The sequence below is a fragment of the Bos indicus x Bos taurus genome, chromosome 4 (genome assembly GCF_003369695.1).
Source record: "Bos indicus x Bos taurus breed Angus x Brahman F1 hybrid chromosome 4, Bos_hybrid_MaternalHap_v2.0, whole genome shotgun sequence".
In the NCBI taxonomy this organism is placed as follows: Eukaryota; Metazoa; Chordata; class Mammalia; order Artiodactyla; family Bovidae; genus Bos; species Bos indicus x Bos taurus.
In genome coordinates this window covers 71,283,528-71,296,830 of record NC_040079.1, presented here as the reverse complement: position 1 = coordinate 71,296,830, position 13,303 = coordinate 71,283,528, and the positions used below count along the sequence as shown (strand labels likewise).

General features: G+C 36.3%; 1 protein-coding gene across 1 annotated transcript in view; it reads right to left on the bottom strand.

Moving 5' to 3' along the window:
• Positions 1-13,303, bottom strand: part of COG5 (component of oligomeric golgi complex 5) — a 278,324-nt gene that overhangs the window by 105,838 nt on the left and 159,183 nt on the right. Inside the window, 2 exon segments of the mRNA XM_027538437.1 lie at positions 11,590-11,667; positions 12,135-12,247. Coding sequence (XP_027394238.1) covers positions 11,590-11,667; positions 12,135-12,247 — 191 coding nt within the window.

Here is a 13,303-nt window from a genome sequence, read left to right as displayed (position 1 = left end):
GCCAGAGAAAGAAATTTAGGTGATATCATCATGTGGAGGTGGTAGAAACTATTAGAATGTGTGAACTTTTCTACAGATTGCATATGGCATAAGAAAAGGATAGGACCCAGGGGAACAACACTACCTAAAGGTTGGGAAATAAATAATTTAGAGTGGAGAAAAAGAAGTGGGTAGAGCTTGGGCACAAGTTAGTGACTGATGAAACCGAATGATGGATACATAGGGAGTCACGGCCCTATATTTTGGTTCTATTTTAGCTTTTGTTTGAAATGTTACTAATAAAATGTTTTTAAAAGAAGGGGAGGTAGAGGTAGAGGAACTGATGAAGGATTCTGAAAAGATGCAGTATTTGTGAAAGGGGAAAGCAGAAGTCATTACTACCTCAAAGGAACAAAGTAGAGTGAGCACAAGGATTTGATAGTTGGGGCATTATAATTCTTTTAGTAAGAACTGTTTCAGTGGAGCAGAAGCTTGATTTCAATGGTTTGGAACAAAACAAGTAAGAAATAGAGATACCAAGTAGTTTATGGAAATCTTGGCACGAAGGGAAGAAATGCTTACAGAGAGGTACAGGACCAAGGATTTTGCTCTGGTTTTGGGTTTAGACGGTAGGTCCTCAGGAGGAAGTAAGTGGGAAAGGTGGATATTGAAGAAAGCAGAGCATGCCCCAGACACGGATAAAATGTAGAACGCAAACAAAAGTAGAGGGACAAGTCTGAGAAAAGAGAAGATACAACCAACAACCTAATACAATTCAAAGAAGATGATACAATCTTTGATACAGAAAGGGAAGGCAAGGAACAATTCAGGGAGATTTTTTTAAGACAGTAAACTATAGTCCTAGGGTCACAAAGAGTCAGACACGATTGAAGCAACTTAGGACAGACGGACGGATGAACTAGATGAGACAAGGTGAGAGGGAACCAAGTGTAATTAAGTTATAATTAAAGGACACGAGGAAGTCAAAGGTTTGGCAACAAGTCTGTGCCAGAGATCTCTGCGGAGAGATCACATTGTAAGAAAGCCTGAAGACTCGATTAAAAAAACCAAACAGATATGAATTTTATATTAGCTCTTAATCATCTTCTGGATGAAAGCAGAGGGAGTCTAGGGAAGCAAATATAAAGCAAAGAAAAAAGTTATCTTTACTGGAAAAGAGTCTTCAGGGAACAACATTTTGCTCTGATTACAATAAAGGAAGGTATAGAAATTCAGTAGGGACTTTAAGATGAACACCAAAAAGCAAAATGAGAACACCTATGCAACCAAAAGAATTCTACTTCAAATCAAAATGTTGGCTTTTATATGCATATTGTTCTAAAATAAGAGAATATTTATGGTACAAGCTACTTGTTGTTTTAAGATATGGGGGCTTAGATAAGGTGGCAGTGGGAAAAGTGAAAAGTAGACAGATTTCAGTTAACTTCTGATGAGTGAACAGATAGGACTTGTTAAAATGTATGAAACTGTAGAGCTAAATAGAAAAAACATACACAAAATGTTAACATAAGTCATTTCTAGGTGACAGGCTTAAACACAATGCTTCCTTTATTCTTTTATTCTTTTTTGGAGGAGTAATTAAGATAATTAACTTAATTCTAAAGGCAAGAATAAATTCTTGATGTAAAAAATTCATTACTGAATTACACATGGCAAAAACTAAAAGTTCCTCTTCAAATTCAAATCCCTTATCCCACACTTTTCCCCAAGAGATCATCAAGTCAAAGGGTTTTAAAGTTATAGGAGCTAAAAATAAAATGAAGGGTTTTAAAACCCTTTCCACATAGTTCACTGTAGTGTTTCTCAACCTTTCTTTTCATTATTTCCCCTCCAAAATGAAAACTAATTAACTATACCTATGTCATCTAGTCAAGGCTATGGTTTTTCCAGTGTTCATGTACGGATGTGAGAGTTGGACTGTGAAGAAAGCTGAGCGCCAAAGAATTGATGCTTTTGAACTATGGTGTTGGAGAAGACTCTTGAGAGTCCCTTGGACTGCAAGGAGATCCAACCAGTCCATTCTAAAGGAGATCAGTCCTGGGTGTTCATTGGTAGGAATGATGCTAAAGCTGAAACTCCAGTACTTTGGCCACCTCATGTGAAGAGCTGACTCATTGGAAAAGACTCTGATGCTGGGAGGGATTGGGGGCAGGAGGAGAAGGGGACGACAGAGGATGAGATGGCTGGATGGCATCACTGACTCGATGGATGTGAGTTTGAGTAAACTACAGGAGTTGGTGATGGACAGGGAGGCTTGGTGTGCTGCAATTCATGGGGTCGCAAAGAGTCAGACACGACTGAGCAACTGAACTGAAGTGAACTGAATATATATTATACTAAAAAAAACTATACAATGTAACTGAATTTAATTTAAATTTAACTTAGTCTTTCCCTAATGACAGATACTAAATACTAAGGAATAAGACTTGGTGCAGCAGAATTGAACTCTGGAGGGCACTCAAAACCATTGTAATATATGACTGTTTCTGTTTATCCTTCTTCCCAAAAAACAGAACTATTTCTTCCTTTTGGGGTCAATATTGCCCTTGTTGAGAATGCATGGTGGACCGGTGTTTTAAATAGACTGTCAGTCAAATTAGATTTAGTATGAACCGTATTCTCCTTCAAACTTTTCCCTTGGCTTCCTTTTTCATATTCCATTTGACTTCATTCTCTTGAGGTACTCCCTGTGGCATCCTCTGTTACAATGTTTCCTAAACTTAGTGAACATAAATATTTTTTAATACACATTCTAATATATGTTTACTTATTTGTTTAAAATTATATATTTGTTGCTGTTGTTTAGTCGCCACATCATGTCCAATTCTTTGTGACCCCATGCACTATAGCCCACCAGGCTCCTTTGTTCATGGGATTTCCCAGCCAAGAATACTGGAGTGGGTTGACATTTCCTTCTCCAAAATTATAAATAAATACTACTATATTAATAAAATATGTGCAATATAAAATGTACAAAAAATATAGTTTAAAGGATGAAACTTAAAAAAAAGGATGGGTAGAAATTAGAACTGTCTTTTTCCATGTAAAACTGTATACACCCTTTAGAAAAAGCAGAGCTCTATATAAATTTTATACGTTGCATTTTCAAGGTACATTTCTTTTCTCTCCATAGCCAATTCTACCTATTACTATGGCTTTGACCACCATCTATGAGGTTCAGTTCAGTTCAATCACTCAGTCATGTCCGACTCTTCGTGAACTCATGGACTGCAGCACACCAGGCTTCCCTGTCCATCACCAACTCCCAGAGCTTACTCAAACTGATGTGATGTCATCCAACCACCTCATCCTCTGTCATCTGCTTCTCCTGCCTTCAATCTTTCCCAGCATCAGGGTCTTTCCCAATAAGTCACTTCTTCGCATCAGGTGGCCAAAGCATTGGAGTTTCAGCTTCAACATCAGTCCTTCCAATGAATATTTAGGACTGATTTCCTTTAGGATGGACTGGTTGGATCTCCTTGAAGTCCAAGGGACTCTCAAGAGTTTTCTTAAACACTACAGTTCAAATGCGTCAATTCTTCAGCATTCAGCTTTCTTTATAGCCTAACTCTCACATCCATACATGAATGACTACTGGAAAAAACCATAGCTTTGACTGGATGGACCTTTGTTGGCAAAGTAATGTCTTTGCTTTTTAATATGCTGTCTAGGTTGGTCTAGGCTGGTCTAGGTTTTCTTCCAAGGAGGAAGCGTCTTTTAATTTCATGGCTGCAGTCACCATTTGCAGTGATTTTGGAGCCCAAAAAATAAAGTCTGCCACTATTTCCATTGTTTCTCCATCTATTTGCCATGAAGTGATGGGACCAGATGCCATGATCTTAGCTTTCTGAATGCTGAGTTTTAAGCCCACATTTCAATCTCCTCTTTCACTCTCATCAAGAGGCTCTTTAGTTCTTCACTTTGTGCCATATGGGTGGTGTCATCTGTGTATCTGAGGTTATTGATATTTTTCCCGGCAATCTTGATTACAACTTGTGCTTCAGCCAGCCCACCATTTCTCATGATGTACTCTGCATATAAGTTAAATAAGCAGGGACATCTCCAAAATTTATGTTTCCAGTGGATGCCTCTTCTGAGCTCCAGACTCATATATTAAATTGCCTAACTGAAACTTCCTTTGAATGTGCCATGAGCACCTGAATACCGAACATATCTTCCTTATTTAATGTGCTTCTCAGTTTATGGTCTCAAGTGAAATTTACTACTATCCACCAGAACTCTTGTCAAAACTGAATATACAATATCAGCCTTGACACCTCCTTCTCTATCTCACCACTTCTAATCTGTCATTAAGATGTGTTGGTGTTATCTCCTGAATAATTCTCAAATCAATGCAACTGTCTCCATTTTTACTGGCATCAATGTAAATTACTGCTATAGGCTGTTTTGTCTTGACAAAATTCATATGATGAAGTTCTAACCGAAACCAACCATACATGAAAACGTAATCATATTTGGAGATTGGGTCTTTAAAGAAGTAATTAAGTTAAAACAGAGTCATTAGGGTGTCCTTATAAGAAGAGGAAATCTGAAACACAGACACATACAGAAGGAAATGATGTAAAGACACGGGGAGAAGACAGCTCTATGGACATTTGTTTACAAGTCTTTGGATATATTCTTTCATTCCTCTTGGATTAATAACTAGGGGCATATTGCTAAGTCATATAATACATGTATGTTTAACTTTTTAAGGAAAAGCCAAATTGTTTCCTAAAGTGGTTGTACCATTTTACATTTCCCTTTAGCAGTATATGAGAGTTACAGTTGCTCCATATCCTCACCAACACATGGTATGCTCAGGTCTTTCAACTTTTAGATATGTACTTAAATAACAAAGACCATTTTAACTTTTCACTTCCAAACTAGAAGTTTTTATCTCTTTTTCTTTCTCATTGCACTAGTTAAGAAAATGTTAGGCAGAAGTAGTGAGAGCACAAAGAATACTTGTCCTCCTACCTGATCATTTCTTAACGGTCACTTGTCATTTTTTTATTCCATCTTTACTTCTAAAACCTATGCAGGTATTCTGGATTCTTTATCAATTAATTCTAACATCTGAAGTCCATAGCGTCCTTCAGAAGTTCTTTAGGAGTCTAAAACCTGTTTTGCATTGTGTTTATTTTTCCTGCTGACTCTCAATCACAAATTCTAGTCTATTTATATGACTGGTGATTTTCAACTATGAGCTCATAGTTGGATGACCTTAACATGTGGAGAATTCTGACAGCTAAAACTAGAAATGCTTTCCTCTACAGAGGATCTGTACTTGCTTTTTGTGAGAGTAGGTACTGTTACCAACCCAGGAACATGTTAGCCACAGTCACAGGTCTCAAGATCTCAGGAGCTTTAATGCAAGGTTCATTCTCCCACCATGCTAGAGACCCAGAGCTTAGTAGACTGACCCCATCATTGACATGAACATTTGACTTCAGAGCAACTTCAGCATTTGCAATGACTTACAGCTCACACATCTCCACTACAGTTTCAACTACTTTATCTGCTTATGCATATCTGTATATGCATATGTCCCTCAGAGATTCTCTTATTAAAAATTAAGCTTTCTAACATCTAAAATTTGTTTTAGCAGGGAGAGGGCTCTTAAAAATAACTCATCCTCCATGGAAGCAACCTAGATTTCCATCGGCAGACAAATGGATAAGAAAGCTGTGGTACATATACACAATGGAATATTACTCAGCTATTAAAAAGAATGCATTTGAATCAGTTCTAATGAGGTGGATGAAACTGGAGCCTATTATACAGAACTAAGTAAGTCAGAAAGAAAAACACCAATACAGTATATTAACACATATATATGGAATTTAGAAAGATGGTAACGATGACCCTATATGCAAGAGAGCAAAAGAGATGCAGATGTAAAGAACAGACTTCTGGACTCTGTGGGAGAAGGCAATGGTGGAATGATTTGAGTGAATAGCATTGAAACATGTATATTATCATATGTGAAACAGATCGCCAGTCCAGGTTTGAGGCATGAGACAGGATGCTCAGGGCTGGTGCACTGGGATGACCCTAAGGGATGGGGTGGGGAGGGAGGTGGGAGGGAAAGTCAAGATGGGGAACACATGTACACCCATGGCTGATTCATGTGAATGTATGGCTAAAACCAGCAAAATATTGTAAAGTAATTAGCCTCCAATGAAAATAATTTTTTTTAAAAGTCAAAAAAATAAAATAAAATGTATTTATATTATGAAAAAATAAATAAAAAATAACTCTTCAAGCTAGTAAAGCAAAAATCTTCTAAACCTTTACAGATAAGAGTATTTATTGATAACAAATGACTTAAGACATGTAAATTGGCTTACTGCCACTTTTTTTTTTTTAATCAAATTAGGATGCCATTGATAAATGAGTTAAACATTTTGCTCATTTTTCTAAAAATATTTCATATTTGGGTGTCCTAAAAATTTTGAGTCTTAAATGCTATTATCAAATCATTTAATACATTAAAAAGGGCAAAACAAAACACATTCTTTTTCATAGTTAAAATCCTTGTTAGTACTACAGCTGCTCAAAATGCTGAATACATTCCAAATATAGCCTAATGCATCCTACACACATGATTACAAGATTCTGTTCAATGATAAAAAAAAAATGCTGGCTTAGAAAATGAAGGTATCATATCTATACTGCCACATACAGCTAAACTGGCTTAATTCTGCAGATAAGAATCTGCAACCTGTTTGCTACTGTTTGGATCCTGAATAATTTGTCAATACCTTGGTACACTCACTTTCAAACAAAGTGCTACATATAATATTGACAAGTATATAGCGATACTAGAACTTTTTAACTTTAAAAGTTTTAAAAGTTTTTAAAAAGTTGCCAAAATTGAATTTTTGATGTCTAGTCAACAGTCTAGAAATCTTATTTAAACTAAGAAGATATATCCAATCAACTAACTTTTGTAAATAAAAATAATAAGAGAAAAGAAGTATTTTCCACAGTTAAGCCACATAAATAATTAATATAACTGTAAGCATAAATGTCTTTTCAAATTTATAGAATGAACTGAAATTAACAGGCTAATTTTACAAGTTAACCAGAAGATTCACTAAATTAAGCAGAAGCAGAATTAGTTATCTTAATTAAGGAAAAGTTTTCATAAGGCTCTACATTAACTATATATCTTAAGATTTGTTATGCCTGATATAATTGGCCCAATTTTACTTTATACTCAACATATTTATGCCCTTTTTACACTATGATGTATTATTTATAGCATGATAAACATTTACTGCAAAATGTTCTGAACTAATAAAGCATTCACATTTGGCAATATTAACTTCAAAACTAAAAGTTTTAAAAGTAAACACATTTTTTTTTTGACTAATAAAACATAAACGATTTAACAATTCTCACAAAATCTCACAGAACTGAATGAAGGAAAATCATCATTACTTTTTCTACAACTACAGAATTACCAAATGTTAGATCATAAACTCGTGATTCTGTAGTGAAATGAGACATGTAATCATGACACATTTATAGTGAATCCTTGGTATTGTCTTATTTAAGGAAGCAACATTTCTTAAATTTCTGACACTCAGCATAAATTAATATACTTGTATATCATGTTATCAGAACTGTTAAAAAAAAAACAAAACTGACCTTCTTTGCACACTAGAGTTCTTTGTTACCATGCACATGGAAAATTTCTAACCCCTAAATAATTTAACTTTTAAAGTTTAAAAAAGACTGAAATAAAAATTAGGATATCAAATTATTGAGCCAATCTCTGAATTAAGTCTACATTATCTAATTTTCCCTCAGAAAACCTCAGCTCAATGGGTAATATTATCACCCTCATTTGATATCTGACATTCTGAAACATTATAAGACCTACCCAAGGTTGCATAATCAGCAAAGGAAATCTCAGTTCTGTTTGATACTAAAGTCCAAGGACCCAGTTCTTAATAACTGTATTATACTTCCTTTAACATTACTTGACTAGATGTTCAGAAAGGTAACCTTTAAATTAAATATCTGGCTATCCAAATGATTTAAAAAAAATTATCCTTAATCCAATAAAAATTATTTTAGAATATTTTAAGATTTTTTTAACCACTTGTATTGACTGTAAGAGATAAATTTTAAATAATGAACATGGCAAGGCAGTCCATTTTTCTTCATATAAAGTCTTAGAAACTTAACTAATCAAGTTTTTCCTATAAATATAATCTTTTTAAAATTCATAGGAAATACAAAATAAATCAATGACATACCACTGCTGCTGCTGCTAAGTCACTTCAGTCGTGTCCGACTCTGTGACCCCATAGACAGCAGCCCACCAGGATCCCCCGTCCCTGGGATTCTCCAGGCAAGAACACTGGAGTGGGTTGCCATTGCCTTCTCCAATGCATGAAAGTAAAAAGTGAAAATGAAGTCGTTTAGTCATGTCTGACTCTTAGCAACCCCATGGACTGCAGCCTACCAGGCTCCTCCACCCATGGGATTTTCCAGGCAAGAGTACTGGAGTGGGGTGCCATTGCCTTCTCCAGACACACCACTACACACCTACTAAAATAGCTAAAATCCAAAACACTGACTATATCGAATGCTGACGAAGATGTGGAACAATAGGAACTTTGTTTCTTTGCTAATAGGTATGTACAATAATACAGTCACCATGACAGATAGTTTGGCAGTTTCTTACAAAGCTAAAAATTCTCTATAATATACAGCAATCATGTGCTTTGGTGTTTACTCAAATCAGCTAAAAGTTTATATGCACACAAAAATCTTCACACGAACATTTATAAATTTAAATCATAATTGTCAAAAAAATGGAAGCGACAACACGGCCTTCAATAGGTGAATGAGTAAACAAACTAGGTCTATGTACAAAGTAAAATATTATTCAGTGACTAAAAGAAATGAGGGATCAAGCAACAAAGACATGAAGAAACCTTAAATGCATATTACTAAGAGAAACCAGTATGAAAGGCAACCTACTGTATGATTCCAATTATATGATAGTCTATAAAAGATAAAACTCTAAAGACAGAAAAAAGATCAGTGGTTTCCAGGGGTTAAGAGAAAAGTGTGGAAAGGATGTAAAGGTGCAGCACTGAGTATTTTTAAGTGTACCTTTTTTATATGATGGAGAAGGAAATGGCAACCCACTCCAGTGTTCTTGCCTGGAGAATCCCAGGGACAGAGGAGCCTAGTGGGCTGCTGTCTATGGGGTCACACAGAGTCAGACACGACTGAAGCGACTTAGTATTTTTAAGTGTACCTTTTTCGTATGATACTATACACCCGCTAGACCATAGAAAAAGTCGGACACGACTGACACGACTGAGTATTTTTAAATGTACCTTTTTTGTATGATACTACACACCCGCTAGATCATAGAAAAAGCAAAAAACATCTACTTCTGCTTCACTGACCACACTAAAGCCTTTGACTATGTGGATCACAACAAGCTGTGGGAAATTCGTAAAGAAATGGGAATACCAGACCACCTTACCTGTCTCTTGAGAAACATATATGCAGGACAGGAAGCACCAGTTAGAACTGGACATAGAACAATGGATTGGTTCAAAATTGGGGAAGGTATATATCAAGGCTGTATACTGTCACCCTGCTTATTTAATGTACATGCAGAGCACATCATGTGAAATGCCAGGCTGGATAACTCACAAGCTAGAATCAAGACTGCAGGAAGAAATATCAACAACCTCATATATGCAGATGATACCACTTTAATGGCAGAAAGCAAAGAGGAACTAAAGAGCCTCTTGATGAAGGTGAAAGAGAAGAGTGAAAAAGGTGGCTTAAAACAATATTAAAAAAACAAAGATCACGTCATCTGGTCCCATCACTTCATGGCAAAATAGATGGGGAAAAAATGGAAACACTGACAGATTTTCTTTTCTTGGGCTCCAAAATCACTGTGGATGGTGATGGCAGACATGAAATTAAAGGATGCTAGCTGGGCTTCCCTGGTAGCTCAGTGGTAAAGAATTTGCCTGCCAAAGCAGAAGACACAGGTTTGATCCATGATCTGGGAAGATCTCACATGCAGTGGGACTTGTGCCACAACTACTAAGCTTGTGCTCTAGAGTCCGGGAGCTTCAACAACTGAAGCCAATGTGCCCTAGAACCCGTGCTCCACAAGAGGAGCCATAGCAATGAGAAGCTCATGCACCACAAAAGAGTAGCCCCCGCTCGCCACAACTAGAGGAAAGCCTGTGCAGCAATAAAGACCTAGCACAGCTCAAAATAAAAAAAATTATTAAAAAAAAAATTATGTTTGCTCCTTGAAAGAAAAGCTGTGACAAATCTAGACAGCATATTCAGAAGCAGAGGTATCACTTATCCAACAAAGGTCTATAGTCAAAGCTATGGTTTGCCAGTAGTCATGTAGAGATGTGAGAGTTGAACCATAAAGAAGGCTGAGCACTAAAGAATTGATGCTTTCAACTGCTGTGCTGGAGAAGACTCTTAAGAGTCCCTTGGACAGCAAAGAAATCAAACAAACCAATCCTAAAGGAAATCAATCCTGAATATTCACTGGAAAGATTGATGCTAAAGCTGAAGCTCCAATAATTTGGCCACCTCATACGAAGAGCTAACTCACTGGAAAAGACCCCAGTGCTGGGAAAGACTGAAGGTAAGAGGAAAAGAGGGCGACAGAGAATGAGATGGTTGGATGGCATCACTCAATCAATGGACATGAGTTTGAGCAAACGCAGGGAGATAGTGAAGAACAGGGAAGTCTGGCGTGCTACAGCTCATGGGGTTGCAAAGAGTCAGACATGACTTAGCAACTGAACAATGAACAATAATGAAGATAGGAAATTACATATTTGCATAATGCCTTATGCATCCTGCATTGGTGTGGTACATTTGTTACAAATGATGACTATGAGGCCAGGAGATTGATAACTGACAGAAGGGAAACTTTACAATATAGAAAAATAATACATTAATGTGCTTTATAGGAAAAACTAACAACTGAATGGATCATACCATTTTCAGAGAAGACATTATATGACAGTTTAATAACCATTAATTAAATCTCTCATACACCAAAAATTTTCATCTTAGTCTCTATCAGGACATTGAAAACTTTTTAATTAATTAATTTTAATTGGAGGCTAATTACTTTACAATATTGTGGTGGATTTTGCCATACATTGACATGAAATCAGCCATGCGTGTACACATGTCCCCTATCCAGAAACCCCCTCCCACCTCCCTTCCCATCCCATCTCTCTGGGTTGTCCCAGTGCACCAGCTTTGAGTGCCCTGTTTCATGCATCAAACATGCACTGGTAATCTAGTTCACATCATGTGTATAACAGAAAATGGGAAATTACTATATGCAGTTCAGAAATTAGTCTATAAATAGTATCATTTAGCATCTACTCAATAAACAAACAAGCAAAGAAAATCTGTGGCTATCAAGAAATACATTTTCTTTTAGCTATTTGACGTGTAGTCTCTCTGTAAGACAGGAACACAAATAATAATGGCTCATTATCTTCCAGTATTCCTTAATAAAGAGACAAAAATACTTTCATTTAGACATACCTTAACTATTTCTTCAATGAAACAAATGTGAGAGACAGGATCCCTCTTCTTGGTTAATATTTTTTGTAGATGTTGCACCTAAAAGGAAGGAAAAGAGGGAAAACATATATAATTGAGTATTTTCAAATGTAACAAGCATAGAGTACAGGTACTAGAAACACTAAGGGAAGGGAAAAAGCATTTTGCTAGAGCCCTTACATACATTATAATTAGTTACGGAGGTATTTTGAACTTTCGGAGATTTTTAAGAAAGCTGCCCAAGATCACACAACTTTGAATAACTAAGAATTAAACCACAGCTCAGCAGGTAGATTCTGCCTGCAATGCAGGAGACACAGGAGACACAGGTTCAACTCCTGGGTCAGGAAGATTCCTGGAGGAGGAAATGGCAACTCAATCCAGTATTCTTGACTGAAACGAAAACTCCCATGGACAGAGGAGCCTACTGCACTGTAATCCAAAGGGTTGCAAACAGTTGGCTACAACTAAGCACACAGCATGCTAACCCATAATTAATACTATTTTTTACTCTCTCAAATATTTACCTGACCACAAACAGTAAAAATATGATCCACAAGTTTCTCCATGTTGGTCCAGAGGGAAGCACGAAAAGCTGCAGTGTTCCCTGGAGTTGGCATGGTAGATCGTCCAGGTCCCCCTGTTTATGAGAAACAAAAAAAAAAACAAAATAAAATGTTTTAAATTTAACAAAATGTATGTTATTATGAAAAGCACATACAGGCTAACAAATGAGAAGTTTCTTTATGAAGAAGTAATAATTTATCATGAGTGATATAAAAAAGAATCTTAACCTTTTGTTTTTAAGAAAGAAAATTAAACCACACACACACACACACACACCCCACCACACACACCCAACAAGGATAATACAGAAAACAGGAATTCCCTGGAGAAGGAAATGGCACCCATTCCAGTATTCTTGCTTGGGAAACCGCATGGACAGAGGAGCCTGGCAGGTTACAGTCCGAGGGGTCACAAAGAGTCAGACACGACTGAGTACGCATTCACGAACACTCTCCACAAAAAGAACAAGATACTGCAGTTTAGATATCTCGTTTGTTAAATGAAAGTATTAATCTTGACTCTATAAATTGATAAATGTAACATTCTATAAATATTTTTAATTTGAATATAGTTGATTTATTCTATAATTCTTTATAACAGTTTTTACCTCCAATCAGAATAGATCTCCATTATAAAATACCCTTAATGGGAACCTTAAAACCCCTGCAAATTAAGACTATGCTCCCATTTTCTGTAACTTCTCCTGTTTCCTCTTAACCTGACATCCCATGAAGGGATATGACATATCTGATTTTCTGCTTAATTTCAGATAATGTCATTTTACTGTTTTCCACTCACAAATGGGTTGAGGCCCTGCGGATCTGAAATAGAATCAGTAGAAACATATTGGTACTTACTCAAAATAAAGTCTTAAAAGCCACAAAAGCTAGAAAATAAATAAGAATTTTGGATAGCTGTTTTTTTCTTTTTGGGGATCTTCAGGCCTTTAACATAAACAGTGAATAAACCAGAATCTTAAAAGTGTAGAGGAATAGAAAATTTTTTAGTAAAACAAGCAAGAAGATCGCTATCACAGGTGAAAGAGTTTTAAATATAAGTTTGTGCCCCCAAAGCCATAGATATATAACTTCATGAAAATGTGACCAAGGATACTAGCATTGGTATCAGC